Raw genomic sequence first — 15,909 nt, 5'->3', positions numbered from 1 at the left:
AGGGGGGAGCAATTCCGCGGCTGGAGGAAAAACCTCATCCTGAGATACCCATCCGGAAACCGCTGGTTCCGAGGGAGCGGTGCTGTCAATTCTGAATCATTACCTGATTATGGAGACATTGTTGGAATTGATCGTCAGATTTCTTCTCCGATTGGATATAAGGGATTCCAAACATTTGCGGAGCCGCTAAACAGCGGAATATACCGATACGAATGATTTTCATACTAGGCATTGAGGAGATTCACGAAGTTTTCAACATTTATTTGCGTCTTCCCATCGGAAATCGGAGCTGCTTGCTCTCGCGCGCGGGACGCAAAGGTAGTCGAGTTCGAAGTCAAGGTCCATGTATATACACTATATACACTGTCTATCACATTTTCGCTTCGTATGAGAGACATCCAACGCGGGATTCAGGCTTTGGTGCTGTCTCAACTCGCTGAGTGGAGGCCCGAAGCGCGATTGGATATGATTGTATACCAGGCAGTCAGTAATTTAGTCGAAGAGTAGTAACCCGGGTCAAATAGAAACTCAGTCAGCCTGATAAGTATATATATGTAGGCAGATGGTTCCGTGTGGCCAAAATATAGTCTAGTTCGCGGTATGTCTGACCACGTCGGACACCTCAGATTCCTCTCCTTCATCACTTAAAGCAGATTCTCCAGAAGCGAGGTCTTCGTCGGCCGCAGCGACGATGGCTCCAGGCGCGAAGTTTTTTTTCCGCGTAGACGGAATAAATCCCGGAACGTCCGAGCGAAAGTCGGCTATGCTATCGAACGTTATCCATGGCAGCGCTCATGCTCCCGTAGCGTGAATTCCTCGATAGACCGTCTTCTTCCTTGAGCAATCCCTGGTCGTCTTCGTCACCGCAAGGTGAGTTCCCGACCACCATCGCCAAGACTATGAGCCCTCCTCCTGTGGAACAGAGACGTCTCAATCTCGTGAAGATTGTAATGCAGATAAGGGTCGTGGGATATATCGGATCGAGGGTGATTTTTCGGATCAATAAATCCCAAATCCCAAAGGAAAGTCTACTCGTAAGGAGAACCCCGTTATTCGGACGTCCTGGTTGAGATTCCGATCCGGACTCTCGCGCGATTCGGATAAGCTAACGTACCGGCAAGAGCGTATACGGAGGGTTGAACGCCTTCGAAGATCGCCTCCAACAAGAACGCGAAAACGACAGAGAACGTCATGGCTACCGCCACTCTGGACGCCTGGGTCAATGAGCAAGCGATCGCTGGGAGTAGCGCCTGGCACAACATACAAAATGCTGCCAATGCAACAAAGAGTAGATCACGCATATCCGTCGGTGGTCTGGAATGCGTTGAGAATTTTGAATATTTTTTTCGCTCCTGAATTCACCATCGATTTGTTGTCGTAGCGTATCCTGTGAACTTTACCTGTATCCTCCGAAAAGGAAAGAGAGACCCATGGAGACGATCGCGGTTATCGCGCAGGCGTAGAAGGATACCAACAGAGAGTGAACCTGCAGTCGAGGAGAAAGAATAGAAGGGAGTTAGTCTCAACGGCCTCGGTCTCTATGGCGGAAGATACGGCTTTGTCAAGGAGGATGCCTCACCTCTTTTAGCCTCCTCAGCCAGCAGAGCGCCATTGCGTTGCTCAGAGCGGAAACGGCTGTGACAATGTAACCTTCGGTGGCCTCGGTCTTCAGGGCTGCCTCAGCTTCGGTCATCGGGGGTCCTAAAGATGGGAATTGATTTATCCAGGGACATTCCTCGGAAAACCTAATCCAGACGCGATCTGATCCCGCTTTTCCGCTCAACTTGGTCTCCGGAGTCCTCGGTCTAGTAAGAGGATCGCGAGCCGGTGCTCCTTGTGTATGCGATTTCCTCCGGACTCGTTCCTTTCACGTTTTACGAACCTCCTATCATTCTGGGCAAGAAAGTTGTTGCGACTCCCAGCATCACGATCAGGCAGCTCATCCATTCTCTGAAGCCGCACTTTTCCGAAAGGAGGAGACAGCCGAGGAATGCTGTGAACACTGGGACGGTATTGCAAAGCAGGGAGAACTCCGACAGCGGTAAGAGGGTGCTGCCGACGCTGAACGTCACGAATTTCACGCAGAAAACGAAGGAAACTCCCAACGTTTCCAGCATCATCTTCTTCCCGAAGCTGCAGAAAATCAGAACATTGTACCGAGAGGTCATCTCGACCGCCCAAACGATCCTTCCGCTTTCGGCATTTCAGATTCACGAATTTTCCGAAGTCATCGCGAAGCAGACGGATTAGGTAGGAGTGAAATTATCCCTACTCTCAATCACTTAATACTCAAATCATACTCTTATCTTACTCGTGTTTAGGTCTGAAGTAGAGCAGAAGAGGGGTGAGGTAGACGCATGCGAGCAAACTCCTCAAACCGCTGATTTCGAGCGGTTTCAGAGTTCGGATTTTTCCAATCGCGAGTCCCCCGACGCTGAGGAAGAAGCCCGCCAGGAGAGCGAGGAATGTGCCCAACAAGTGTCTGCGGTCGACAGAAGTCAGATTACAATCACGTACAGAACTTAGAGCTGCTTGCTCGTCTCCTTCCTTTGGATATGGTTCCGGGCAGATTTTAATCCTACTCACAAGACGATCGGAGGTATTTCCACGGTGAACCAGTGCGGTGGGGGGTCATGTTCGGAGCAGCAGGATTTTCGGCTCCGGGTCGAAAGAGTGAAGTCGTGATTTTCGAAAGCATGTTGAGAGTTGGGGGTGTTCACCGAGGTTTCGAAGAGACGTTTCTTCGGCAGTCTGCCACTTGCTGGAACAACGGCTTCGTCAGAATCTATATCGAGAGTTTTTTAGCCGAACAGAGTATCGAAATGATCTTCGATGATAATCCTCATTTCCGCGCTATTGAAGCATCTCGAGCATGCACGATCCATCTACATATATCGGGATCAAGGTACTGAGTGAGTCACAAAGAGGCAGGCCACACTTTCTTCGGACAAAAATGACCAGAAGTCTGAATTAAGTTCGCAAACGACGCACTATCGAAGCGACGTACCACAGCATCGGCCCGAAGGCATCTCAGACACCGCTCGGAGTAACATCTCAATAAACACGACACGCGAGTCCTGTACGCTTGGGACTTTGGCTTGGAATCGAACAGCACGTGGATTATGAGCAAACGAGAGCAGTCAAAACGAGAGTGAAGACGATAGGAGGAAAGCCTTTGCAAAATCATCGGCGGAACGGCAGCTTCCGTTCTGAGAGTACCTATAGGGGCACTCCGGGGAACAGATAGACCGCCATTACATTTCGATTCGAGGCTGGCTCTTGTCTCGCTGATTATAGGACGTTTGTTTGTCAGGAATTATCTCGAGAACCGCTCAGCCTGGCTCGCCGGTCGCCGCGATCAAAGGAAGCTCGCGCTCGATCGCATTATCACAGGACGATTTTGAGACTTCCGGTTTCGTTAGAAAAAAACCTCATTCAGATTAAGGACGCGTCATATCCGCCGTCGGTACGCTATCGTATGCGCTGGAGATGGCAGCGAGAAATGGGATCGGAATGAGCTGCATCGCCGTGAACAAGGGCTCGCATGTCGATCGTGCGTCGCGCGCGATCGAGGTCCGATAGTCCCCGGATCAAATCCGACACCGGATAGCTTTTCAGGGAATTCTCCTCCACAGAACTCGAGGAGGGTGGGAACAATGCCGCCCTTGAGTGCGCGGGCGATTAGGCGTGGAGACTCACGTTCCAGAAGGCGCGAACATAGTCACGCCGCGCCGCCGGCCGATCATCCGAGACCTGAATCACGGTCTCAATTGCTCAGCTTCGACCCATCAGAGAACGACCGCGAGTTTCGGAATTTTACCTTCCAAACTAGATCTCATCATGACGTCACATCCATCAAGAGTCTCACAAACGATCCGGATCGTAAGTCGAAAAGCGAACGGGCGTGATCTCAGCGGATCCGCTACATGCGTCAACGTTGGTCGAGTTCAAGTGGACTACGAATGAGATGTCTATAGGCCATGCGACGAATAGATAACAGCATTTCATGACGTTCGGTCCACGAACTCTCACCTACGAGAGGATCCTTTCCATGGAATGGGACACGACCATTGGACATACGCCTGGACGAATCCACGGATCACAAGTCGAAACTTACAGGTCACGGAGATCGAAATCGATCCTTGAAGTGATTGAGGAGCCATTCTTTCCGCTCAGCTCTCCCAGAAGTCACAGAAGTTCAAAGGTCCCCTCGGGAAGCGAGTGGAATCGGCGAGCGGCGCTGCTTGGTGTATCTACCGAACAAAGCAACTGGCTCAATAACGCAGTCAAATCTTTCGCAGATCGTCAAGGATAGATTAAAAATTATTCCGTCACTATTGATCTCTCCCTTGTAACTGATTGTGAGTGGAAATTCGCTGCTTCCCTCGTAGAAAAGTAAACCTATCACCTACTAGGTCGAGGAGAAGTAATCTGTGACAGTAGCCGGCTCAACGGAGAAGCCGACACCAGCGTCCGCATCTCCACAGAAGGTCATCGAGGGACGATTTAGATGCCCAAAGGGTGAGCTTCGTGATGCTGATTCACGCCTCGAGCGGACAGCGTCCAGACGGAATGATATCGAACTTAAGTTTCCGAGAAAACGAGAGATGATGCGGGGATTATTCCGACGCCGATTGAATGAAAGGGTCACGCTTCCGCGGGCTTTACGACGATGAATCGATGCGTAACTAGAGCTCATCTAGACGTAGTGATAGCCTGCACTACAGAGGCAGACGAGAGCTCTAGGTTCTCCTCTCAGGCAGCGGAGCTTCCCCTTGGAGCCTCGACGGCGAAAACGAGCCACGTTCTCCTCGGATCGTCATCCCCAATGGTACTCCCTCGCTAAAGAGTACCATTCATCTCGCGAAGGAGATACGAAAGAGAATCAGAGGATGAAAATTCTATCGACTCTCTGCGCCTGAAATTCATGACGGAAGCGCCATCGCTCCCGGCGACGAGGGCCGTTTCGCGAAATCTCCGGTGGTCCTGCGAATGCAGCTGGTTCCGACGTGCCTAGACCGCTTGCTTTGACTTGGAACGGGTGATCGTATCAGAAATTACGAGTAGGCTCGCTGTAGGAGAAGATCAACTGAGCAACGCCGCGCCGCACACAGTATATGAATCGCATATCCTCCGTCTCGATTCAGTCTAATCCTCTATACGCCAGCGCACATCAGTGCTTATTGCTCGAAACGAAAGAATTCTGTAGGTTCCGTGGCGTCTGACGTTGTTCTGAATTCCATGACCGTATCAACAGCTTGATCTGAGCAACTCCGAAACTCATCTCGGAGTTGGGCAGCTCACCTACTCCAAAGAATGAATTTAGATGCCGCGCAAAGGGTGATGACGTGTGGAGCGTGGAAAATCACCCCGAAAAGAAAAGCCGGTCATCTACTTAATCTCGAGAATCAAAGACCGATAGTCGATGTAATACGAACTGCCGATGCAACCAGTCAGGATCGCAGATTTGGGCTCCAAGTGATTATGGGAGACGAGTGATTGAGAGTGATATTTCGTCGAGTACTCGCTTAAGCGGGAGGAACTCATTGCTCGACGGAGATCCTCGTGGGCATCGTGGGCTCACAATGGTAGCTCGATAAGTCATCCCTTCAGCAACAGAGCTGGATGAGAATCGGCCCAGAAGCATAGATGTGCTCGAGAAACTCACGGGCTCGGAAAAAAAGGAGAGTCAGCGAGTAGGGCGAAATTGGGCTCCTCTTGGCTTGTATGTATCACGATACGACGCCTATTCGCTTCAGACGGAGACCGGGTGGATGTGGGACAGGTGTTTTCAGCCTCCGTTGAATAAACCTATCAGAGATCGGCTAAAGATCGATTGAATAAACCTGTCCGGCTTTGGGGAGAGCAGAATTTTTGATGGTGAATAAAGAGTGCTAAAATTGAGGTTCTCGAGCACTTGATACCATCTAACGCGATGAAACTCCAACGGAAATGCCTTCTCGGGAGTCGTCCTAACGTAATCCGTTACAAATTCCATTAGCCTCGCGCCGCAGCAAAGGCTGATGTAGAGCAACCCGTAGAGATTCCAGTTAAAAATTCAGCCGACAGCGAGACAAAATATACCTACCACTTGCCCGGAAGAATCTTTTATGTTCCGTGTGGAGTGACATCACAATAGTCGATTCTACAACCGCGATCCGAAGCGCCCGAACTCGCTCGGATTCGAGACCATTGAGCGGGATGTAATATAATCGAACCCGCTCTCATGCTGCCTGTCTACACCTCGTCGAGGGTCGGCATTCGTTCTAGTGATACACAATACTTAATACCCGGGATTAAGATATAAAAAAATATTTAGGATTCGTGATCCGGGTTCTGAGCGCTGATACGAAGTTGTGCAGAACTCTGTCGAGGGCTAGGAAAGAGCGCGCTCGAGCGCGGGATTCCTCGGCTGACATGCAAAGCAGCTTCTTCGTCGAGGAATTGCGCGTTGAGGAGCGCGAATTCACTCAGGAAGAGTACAGCTGATCACCTGTTTCTATCGGTTGTTTTGAGCCGTCTCTTCTCTTTCGAATGCTCCTATGACAACGATTACTGCTCTTAAGCATGACCGCAGAGGGGGAACTCCCCCATTCGGAGCAGTACGAGACTTCCCGCGGGACATATTGATAGGATGGATTCTGACTTTCGGGAGCGTTCCTGGAGAGAAACCTTGGTTGATCACTCACATTCACAGTGGTCTTGACAGTGCGGCGAAGAAGTCACTTCCACGTCCCTCATAACGTGACGAGTCTCTCAATGAAAATGTCGGAAACTTGAGATTCCTGCCCGAGAGATATTCCTGCCGACGGCCTTCCGATCGAAATGTGTTATCCATCCGTTTGTCCGCTCGAAAGTGTCAGCAGGCCGAAAGCCGTCGAACTGCGCATGTGCAGGCAGCGAAGGGAAGGCACAAGTTGTGGGAATTGGAAAACAGACACACTCAAGCACTCGCAATGTTTACCTATGTGCCTCCCCGCTCGATATCTATCTGTCGATAGAATTCGCTCAGCTCTCCCCTCTCGGGAGAACCAGCGAGCTCATTGAGATTATTCAGAGGAATCAATTACAACGGTTCTCGCTAAGCAGGCGCTTAGCATAAAAGCTTTACATAAAAGGGCTATATCAGATGACCGAGGAGTGGAACTGCGCTCATCAGGACAGCTCCGATAAGGGCTCTCATGGGAGGATTCCCCACGTCAGCCGAAAACGGGATTTGCGGATCTCTACCAAGCTCGGTTTTCGGGGTCAGCTTGTTCCGAAACGATCGATGAGACATATCTCCACAAAGGAGAGAATCGAAAGAAAAAACGCGCTCTGATTATTCCTCGCTACTATTCCTTCTTATCGTTCCGGACATGCTGAGAAATCTCGTGGCTATATTCCCGGCGATGGCATGGGCTACCCTCGGTAGTATTCCTCTGGTTCTGGTAGCTATGGATTATCGTGGGGTCCGATTGTCATCAAGCAGAATAATGATAAAATGAGAATCCGGTAACAACTTTATTGACATACTTCCTCGAAAAATGAATTAACCGAACCTTACAATAAATCTTCGATTGACTCTGATAGCCGATAGAGACTAGTGCCGCATGTCTTGAGAGTAACTCTGACTAGCTTGGAAATCGCGACTGAGCAGGGAAACTTCGATATCGCTATCGACGGTATCTCGGCTTCACAAAACGCCCGGAGAAAGTCGCAGGAAATCACTTCGATGTCCGTAATCGTTCTTGATCTCTTCCGGAGTCGTGCGCTCCGAATCAGAGATTCTGCGGGGAGACGATGTCGTTCCTCACGTAGAAGGTGTCGATCGTGGTTACGACTATCTGGAGATGCTTGGTGTACTCGATTCCATCGCTTTTCAGCGTGGTCTCGTAGGCGGGATTATTTGCCACGGCGGGCGACGGGGCAAGACTTTTGACGAACGTCGAGTAGTAAGGCAGAGCTCGGATCGCCACGGAGAATACGCCCCTCACGACGAAATTGTGATGTCTGTAAGAATATCGTTCATTCGAGGGGGGAAATGGGCCCCTGCGATGAGGTGGAGGAAACGACACGATTTTCCCGAAAACCTGCAGTTCCAACTTACTTTCTCAGGGTTTCTCCGTAGGCTTTCGTCGCACACAGCGCCAAGTCGACATCTGCCGACTGACAGGCCTCGTGGAGGAAGATACGAATGAATGCGAGGGCTCGTTTCAGCCATAGTAGTGCGTCCGTCGCTGAACCTGCCTGTGTCGTCGTTTTCATGTCCAGCTCGCGTTGGATTAGGGCGAGGAGGAAGGTACATCCCGTTTCCTGAAATTCGGGACAGGGTCGTCAACGCATGGAGATTCGATTGTTCGCGAGTCTCGGGATTTGCGAGGAGCTCCTCGTTCATCCGACCCGTTCACAGCATATGCAATGTGGTTTTCATCTTCTGACTCATTCCCAAAGGTGGCGAGAACATCGGGAACGATCCATCGCGTAACCTCGCGTGCTGACTCGAAACTTACCGTTCCGTGCTTCTGTAGCTTGCTGATATTGCCTTGTATGTCCATTTTCACAGGAGCAAACGCCGTAGAGCCGAGGACGTCGAAAACTGGTACTATTCCCTCGCAGCAGAGGAGAAACTCCCCCAGAGGGATATCGTTGCTCTCGAGCTTGAGCTTCGTGAAGGAATGCTCCATCAAGGTGAAAAACGTGGGAACCTGGATAAATGAGATTAGAGCGGGCTATTTGGACTAGCCTAGAGAATAAACCAAATCTCGTCGAGAAGGCACGGGATTCATGTCTGAACTGGATTCAGGGGCTTTGCACGCTTCGTCGCACCTGATCCTCCGCACTTGAGCCACCGACGAGCGCAACAGCTCCGGAGCTTTCTCTCTGGATCAGGGACTCAGTAGAGATTCGTCGACTGTCTGAGTCGTCGTTGTTTCCGTTCAGGTCGAGGAACACTTCGTCCCCTCGTGATTCTGACTCATCATTGTCCTGAAAAATGATCGGCTTTGACTATCTCCAAGTTGGAATCGGTCCCACCCCGAGGTTTCAATGTCTCCCTAATCCATAGGAGCCCGAAAGGGAAAGAACGTCGTCGAGAGGAGATGAGGATGTGAGACCTTAATATTGAGGGAGTCGGTCCGAGTGCTACGATCCCGGCCGCTGTGCTGAGACGAAGTTGATGACGGCCTTTGAGATTTCTTCTGCTTCTCCAGAGCGCCGACCATTCCTGTTATCGCGCCTAGCAGTGAGATCAAGTTCGAGTGAGTCGTTTTGAATGCAGTTACATCAAATTTGGCGCTCGCGCATGAAAACTGGGAAAAACAAGTCTCGAATCATCATTGTCGATCACTCACTCTGCGCTCCATTGAAAGCGGGTATCGTGGAGCGAATTTCCTTGGCTTCGCCATCATCGGCTGCCGTGGACTCAGTGTAGTCCACGCAATCTTCAAGACAGCGGATGAACATATCACATGTTGCGTTCAAGCGTCCCGCCGCTTCTACTCTCTCATCCGCGTCCTCGCTGTTTTTTATTGTGTGCACCTAGAATGCAGTCAGACTCAATTATCCTGATGGAAAAAGAAATCCCAAGCAAGGCCGACGAAGTGCCTCTCTTCCGCCTGAACTCCTGAACGGATGAGTCTTCTCGTCATCTCTTGGGAAAAGGCGATCGCCATCTCCCTCAGGTGAGGGTCGCTCATTGACTATGGAGTCGATTCTGAGGGATGAACTACTTCGAAAGAATCGGAAAAGCGGGTTTCGTATGATCTTCCCGAGGGGCGTTTCCCAGGGCCTCGTGTCCGGAGTTCCCGCTCGATGTGTCGATGAAATAGACCAGAAATGTTAAGGATGCCCGAACTGACCTGTTGCATGAGCTGATCACAATACCAACGCAGCTTAGTTTTCTTCTTCTTGATCGAATGCACGAGTTCAGGGACCGTGTTCGTCGAGACTGCAGTGGCGGTTTCAGCCGAGAAGGCCGCTTGTTTTACACTTCCCAGAGCAACGAGCCAAATCTGCCGCTCTGTTTCGGATTGGGCCTGAAAATTTATCCCCCCGATGAGACAGCGCGGAAAAGTAAGCCACTTCCCGCACAGACCATTGTACACAGAAGAAACGTTCCCGGTGTTTCTGAAGCATCGTCTGTGCATGCGGTGGCCTAACGCTCCCGCAACCCCGCACTTACCATAAGATAATAATGCTGCTCCGACGGAATTATGATGTCGAGTCTCTTTGAGTTCACGTGATGAGGAACAATTTCACAAGCAGACACCTTGACGCTCCCCTTGCAGCCTGAGGGAATGATCATCTTCATTCAGCGATTGTCAAGGCTTCCCGTATATTCCGTCCACACCTATGCAGATACTCACCCTGACAGACTTCTTCTCGACTTTTATAGTAGGTGAGAACTCCTTTCTCGAGGACGAACCAGCGGGGCTGCCACCCGTTCCACAAGTTCGTCCACTTGCAGAGTGTTCCTTCGACGACATCGGTTGACCTGCTCACACTCTGTCGACGGATTCAATAAAGGCGATGTGAGGCACAATTGAACGAGGGGACAATCTACGTGAGGCGGCCGAAGCGTATCAGAATCTTCTCGTATATAACTAGCGAACGATGTTCTTCTCATACCATGTTCTCATCTCAGGGCGTACGGAAGTTGAAAGTCCCGGCCGGGTTCCTCCCGGAGGCTTTCAGCCGGAGAGCTTGCACTCTGGTGATGGAAGCTCTCGGCCTACGACTCCCATCCGAGCTCCGGCTCAGTGTAGCTCTCAGCGTTCTTGATCGAAAGTGGTGGAAGCGAGAACTGTCAAACACTAGAGCGGCAATATCCGCTCAGTCCAAAGTAAATATTTTTCCGTCGCTTAGCTTCAGACTTTTAGGCGAAGGGGGATTTTCGTTGATGGGTGGAGGGTGGAGGACAGTCGGAGGGCTCGACTCACGGACAGCTTTGCTGAAAGTGCCAAATCAAAGTGGTCTCCCTGGGGGAAGACATCGGGGCTGATCCGGCGAAACTGGCAAATGTTTGATATCGCCGGAAGTCGGAGATTCTCCGAGTGGCCGCGCGCGCGGGTTTCGGAAGCTGAGGTCTTGCTCCAAATCGCTCATCGTTCCGGAAGCGCGATCTGATTCGATGAGATCTGATGGGATCTCGAGCAGAGATCGACGATGCAGGATCGGATAGGAAAGCATCCGCTCCGACGAAATTATGTGTCCTGCACGGATCGGTCATCGTTATCATTGACATTGGGGACCTGATCGGCTGAGAAATCAAATTTCCCCTCAAGAAGATCTTCTTTCAGAGTCTCGGTAATTCTGGTGGTCGCACGATTGTTCCGTGCTCGGTTCCCGTAAGCTGTCCCATATCAGGAAGCTGTCCATTGAGAGGGGAGAGAGCCAGTTCTCGGCATTGAAACTTTTGCCAGACGACAGATTCTCCCTCTGTCTGAACGCAGCGTGGCTGAATGATCACCGATGTCGTGTATCGATGAATGAGAACGCGCGCGCAGGACGCGCGGACACGGATCAGCGTGCTGAAATTTCGATAAGCCCCTCCATTGCATGGGCTTGTGATTATCATTCTTCTCTTCTGGCAATATTTGTGTCGTAGAAGGGATCCGGGTTCCTGCCTCCCCTCGAGTTCCGTTCACCACCACTTGCTTCTCTGTATGTATTCACAGGGAAGCAAGAAATACGAAATATCATTCAGCGAAATGAAGGCTCGGGAGGGCGTCAATAACTACAGAGTCGAACCTCGAGCCAAAAGTCGCTACTCATGCACGAAGAAGACGCGCTGGAATAGAGAGTTCATCAGGTGCATGACGTCAGACTTGTTTACGCCCACAGCTCCATTCCCATAGTGCGAAATCGAGGCACATGCTGTTGGGACCGTAGGGAGTATCGTCGCTCGATTGAGCTCTTCGGGATTGAGGCTGATACGAGTACCTTCGATTAGTCGTCACCGCTCTCCAGAGCCCATATTCCCTTCCTCGCTCTCTCCGTGACGTTTGTGAGCAGAGCTTCATTTCGACCGGTGGAGAGAATCGTCGCGCACATGTACATATAAAACCGAGCAGCGGAATCCTGACAATGCTTTATCCGAGTGATCAAAATGGACCGACTCTTCATCTCACGGACAAGAGCTCGATGACATTTTTGAATCCGATTGATGATGAGCTCGTCGCACTCAGAAGAAGTTGATTATTCTGGTACGGGAAACATCGGTACCGACGTCCAAGAAAGGTATTGACATCCTGTGTTTCAATATATCTTCTTGGACTATTTTTGTGGATATCGTCATCGTGTCCTGCGGAAATGCTCCCTTCCAAAGGAAATTCTTTTTGGTGCCCGGGGCGCCCTCCGTCAAGATCTACCCGGAAACTCTTCCCTCGACCTACCAATCACAGCGATCTGGAATCGGTCGCTGGATGAATCACTTCTGACCTACTTCCTAGATCCTACAGGAACGATCGAATCCCCGAGAAGAATCAAAAATTCATGTAGATCGGAAGGGGGGAGAATTCCCTCAGTCTCCTTCCCAAAATGAAATTCACGTAGTCCGCAGCGGAATACAACGAGCCGGACCGAACTCCCGGGGGATATGAAGAGTTCATTCAGCGGCTATCCTCTAACAGAATTCTGCGCGAGATGTGACCGCATGTCTTCGAAGATGCAATTACGATATCGACTTTCCGTCATTTCGTATTCCGGAGTTCTACCGTGAGAAATCCCATGCCCAGAAATCTCCATCTTCTCCCACAACAGCGCGGAGGACATCGAAGAAGAGCATCCCCGTCAATGACGGGCGATTGCCGAATCACCGGAATGCGCCGCTATTTTTAGATGCGATCCCTCAATGAGCGGGAGCGCTCATGTTGCTTGGGAAGGAAGTCCCACTGGGATTCATAAGCGTAGCACGACTTCGAGAACAACCACCCCACCCTTCCCAGCACCGAATCCCTTTCCACGCCGAGAAAGGGCCTTAGGCCTCCCTGAGCTCTCGTGGTGGCCACCGCGAGTGAGCAGACTGAGGAGAAAGGCCAAGATACCCTCAACACCACCAGCGGAGAGTCCAAGCTGAACCCGGCTTCTTCCGACGGCGCCCGGTGAGTTGATCGTCTTGTACATGACGGAACTTTCACGTGCGAATCGAGGCTGATCGTCCTGGAGAAAGCCCGGGCCATTCCATGTGCCGATGAAGTGCGCCCTCTCCTCGGCGGCACGCCGCCATCGGGTCCTTATGACGCTCGGAGGAGGCTGCTGCACTCTGCGCGTGCTCCTTTTCGAAGCGATGCTCGTTTCGTATGCTTTGACGGATTTTCTCTTCGGGCTTTTTCCGCTTTCCAATCCCGGGGCCGTGAAGATAACCCTTACCAGAGATTAGCCTGACAAGTGGTGAAGAACGTCAAAAATTAGCCTGGGCAGATGGAGCTGAGACAGCATGGTGCTCGCACAGATGTGCGCTTAGCAGCTCATTGGACGGGTCATTTGCGTTCCTGAACGTTCAACGTATTGAACTGTTCGAATACAAATAGAACTTTCTATTCGCGCAGCTTTTCCTCCGCGAATTGTTGAAATCTCTTGGGCGACTTATGTATCTCGCGCCGACTTCGTCCCGCACTCATTTGCGTTCAGTTTATTCAGCGGAGCTCAATCGGCAAGCGGAAACACCGGTACCGTCCGGGGAGTGCTCCGGAGCCGAACCCTCATGAATGAGTCGTGTCTCGTGTCAGGGCGGTCGAAAAATTTTCTGCGATTGAATCAACTCTCTGAAAGCCACTGTCCTCCCCCGCAGGTTCCTCGCTCTGGTCCCGATCCAGACATGACGACTCAGGGCGACTACAAATATTCACCGGGTGAGTCGACAGTTCAGCGGTCTTTTCTACTTCTCTCTCCGAGTACAGAGGGTGCATCGGAGCTCGATGATTCCGAAAAGGTCGTCAATGCCTGAAAAGATTCACCGCAGTGATCTCACAGATAGACATTTCTCGAGAGTGGCCGTAGGATCTCGGATAGACCAGACAGGAGGTTGTGGTAAGAAGTCACGGTGCTCCATAACGACTTACACCTTTGATCGGAGATTCCGAGAGCTGCGCTCACCGCTTCGGATTCTTTCATGAGCAGTGGACCTTCGAATTGATTCTATTTCGAGGCTCCAGAGCCAGTGTCGTGCTCGGCGTCTCGATACTTGTCAAAGTCGGGACTTTTCATTAGCGATTCTTGATCTGCTTGGGACTCTCAGCAGCGGAGTCCCACCGGATCATTCCCTTGCACTAAGAACACTCGCAAAACAGCCGGCTGCTACTAGGTGTCGACGATGAGCTCAGTGGAGCTCAGTTCGCTGTCGATGCCAGTTCATTTGTCATTCCCGAATAAGTGACGAGCGTGTGCGCGAGTGTGTTTGTGGAAGCGTTCATGAGTCCCTCCCAACGCGTGGATATCCAGAATACGATAGCACACGTCCATGGTCTGTACGTTAGCGGAAGAGGAGTCCAGCTCGACCGTCTCCGAGAGCTGGGAATTCATGGACGGTGCGGGACTGAGGAAAACTAGCAAATCATCCGGCAGGGGCACATTCAGCCGAGATCGCACGTTTTTCTCGATCCCGAATAAGAACTCTTGAAACTCTGGACAGCGGCTCCCTTCAGCTGCGGCTCTTACCTCGTTCGCCCCAGGACGATTCCCGCATCGCCTGCGATTCCCTCATCGGGAATTAATTGCTACTCATCATCCGAGAGGTGAGCCTTGCATCATTTTCCATGCTCAAAGGTGGATGCGCGGTTTCTGATACATTCTTGTCAGCCTCATTCTGATGCCACAAGTGCGCGACCACATGCGAAAGGACACTGTTTGGAGCTGTCCACCCGCTTACAGTCCGCTAAACTCCAATGCCCAGCGAGCCTTGCCTACTTTCGACTCCCTACCGCCCGTCCGGAATGGCAAACCGGTTCAAACCACTCTCCGCGTCAAGAGGCTCTTAGCCCTTTAGGTTTTCTTTTTCTACAATTGAAACCTTGGGTACGAGCTCTCAATGAAAGGACACCTCCCACGTCTAGTCGAGTAATTTTACTCTCGCACCTTGTTCTTGTTTTCTTTTACGATTCGGAGTCTCATAACGAGATCTAGCGCAGGTCACTGTCCCTTAAGCGGGTCCGGCATCTGAATAATTTGGACTGCGACCTGTCCCGTGGATTCCCAGTGGGAAGTGGATTCCTCGCGCGAGGCTCTCATGGGATCTTCTTCTGGGCCATTTTAAAGGTCAGTGGAAACTCTCGCCTGGGGACGGTGACCGGGTCACGACAAGAGTTTGTCTAACGTCAATTGTCCATGCAATGTTATCGCGACGAGCTCTCAAGCCTTCTGTTCCGTCTGAGAATTGGAATGCGATCGGGTCCAGTCTCGGAACCTATCTAGTTTGGAGTAACGAATCACTCGCGCTTCGACCTTTGCACCTATCATTCGCATCAATCGTGTCTTCCAAGACGATCAACCATGGAGGTCTGTCGTAGAAGATGCTGCTCTGAGCCCGGTGATCCGCTATCCCAATGATTCCGAACGGACGGGATGCTCCGGATGCAAAAGGGACGAACAGCTCGAGTCCAGTGGTGGGAGCTAGAGGAGTGTCCAAGTCGAATTTCGGTAGCTGACCAGCGGACTTTGATACACATGTTGCCGAAAGGATGAGCCCCTGCATCCGCAGGCGGCACAAAGACTAGACCGTCACGAAATGAGTTTAGACCTTGCCCTTGATTGCTATCATCAGAGTTTCGAGTTTCGTATTAATCTTTCCATTTTTTTTCCTCTTGTACACGGAACAACTGTCTCTCACTTCATTGCTGGCGATTTGCCGCTGTACCGCGTCTTGTGGATGTCACAATGCTTCACTCTTGAAGCTTTTCGATTCCGAGAGAACTTCTCGTTTCTGATTCAATT

The 15,909-nt window shown here is 51.1% G+C and overlaps 2 protein-coding genes across 2 annotated transcripts; both read right to left on the bottom strand.

Annotated features, from left to right (window-relative positions):
- Positions 1–250: 250 nt before the first annotated feature.
- LOC100907856 (uncharacterized) lies at positions 251–6,958 on the bottom strand. The gene is made up of 8 exons (XM_003744582.2): positions 6,690–6,958; positions 2,587–2,761; positions 2,312–2,482; positions 1,883–2,133; positions 1,580–1,701; positions 1,401–1,486; positions 1,115–1,314; positions 251–912 (listed from the first exon to the last, which is right to left on the bottom strand). The coding sequence occupies exons 1-8, from the start codon at positions 6,739–6,741 to the stop codon at positions 767–769; spliced, it is 1,203 nt and encodes a 400-aa protein (XP_003744630.2). The 5' UTR covers positions 6,742–6,958; the 3' UTR covers positions 251–766.
- Positions 6,959–7,490: 532 nt separating this feature from the next.
- Positions 7,491–10,763, bottom strand: LOC100902846 (pleckstrin homology domain-containing family A member 8). Its single transcript, XM_003744628.2, has 10 exons — positions 10,609–10,763; positions 10,347–10,485; positions 10,163–10,269; positions 9,840–10,016; positions 9,333–9,519; positions 9,096–9,217; positions 8,809–8,967; positions 8,493–8,687; positions 8,090–8,295; positions 7,491–7,992 (listed from the first exon to the last, which is right to left on the bottom strand). The coding sequence occupies exons 1-10, from the start codon at positions 10,609–10,611 to the stop codon at positions 7,761–7,763; spliced, it is 1,527 nt and encodes a 508-aa protein (XP_003744676.1). The 5' UTR covers positions 10,612–10,763; the 3' UTR covers positions 7,491–7,760.
- Positions 10,764–15,909: the final 5,146 nt, after the last annotated feature.

Source organism: Galendromus occidentalis, unplaced genomic scaffold (genome assembly GCF_000255335.2).
Source record: "Galendromus occidentalis unplaced genomic scaffold, Mocc_1.1 scf7180000077471, whole genome shotgun sequence".
Classification (NCBI taxonomy): domain Eukaryota; kingdom Metazoa; phylum Arthropoda; class Arachnida; order Mesostigmata; family Phytoseiidae; genus Galendromus; species Galendromus occidentalis.
This window is presented reverse-complemented; position numbering and strand designations above follow the sequence as displayed.

Bases quoted from the DNA above. Each gene is read 5' to 3' on its own strand.
- LOC100907856 (XM_003744582.2), bottom strand. From the start codon at position 6,741: ATGAGGGACGTGGAAGTGACTTCTTCGCCGCACTGTCAAGACCACTGT. The intron at 2,134-2,311 runs GTAAGATAAGAG...GATTTTCTGCAG, and splicing joins TACTTCAGACCTAAACACGA to CTTCGGGAAGAAGATGATGC. The intron at 1,702-1,882 runs GTTCGTAAAACG...TCCCATCTTTAG, and splicing joins CTTGCCCAGAATGATAGGAG to GACCCCCGATGACCGAAGCT.
- LOC100902846 (XM_003744628.2), bottom strand. The intron at 10,270-10,346 runs GTGAGTATCTGC...TCATTCCCTCAG, and splicing joins TCGAGAAGAAGTCTGTCAGG to GCTGCAAGGGGAGCGTCAAG. The intron at 8,688-8,808 runs GTGCGACGAAGC...TCATTTATCCAG, and splicing joins GCTCAAGTGCGGAGGATCAG to GTTCCCACGTTTTTCACCTT.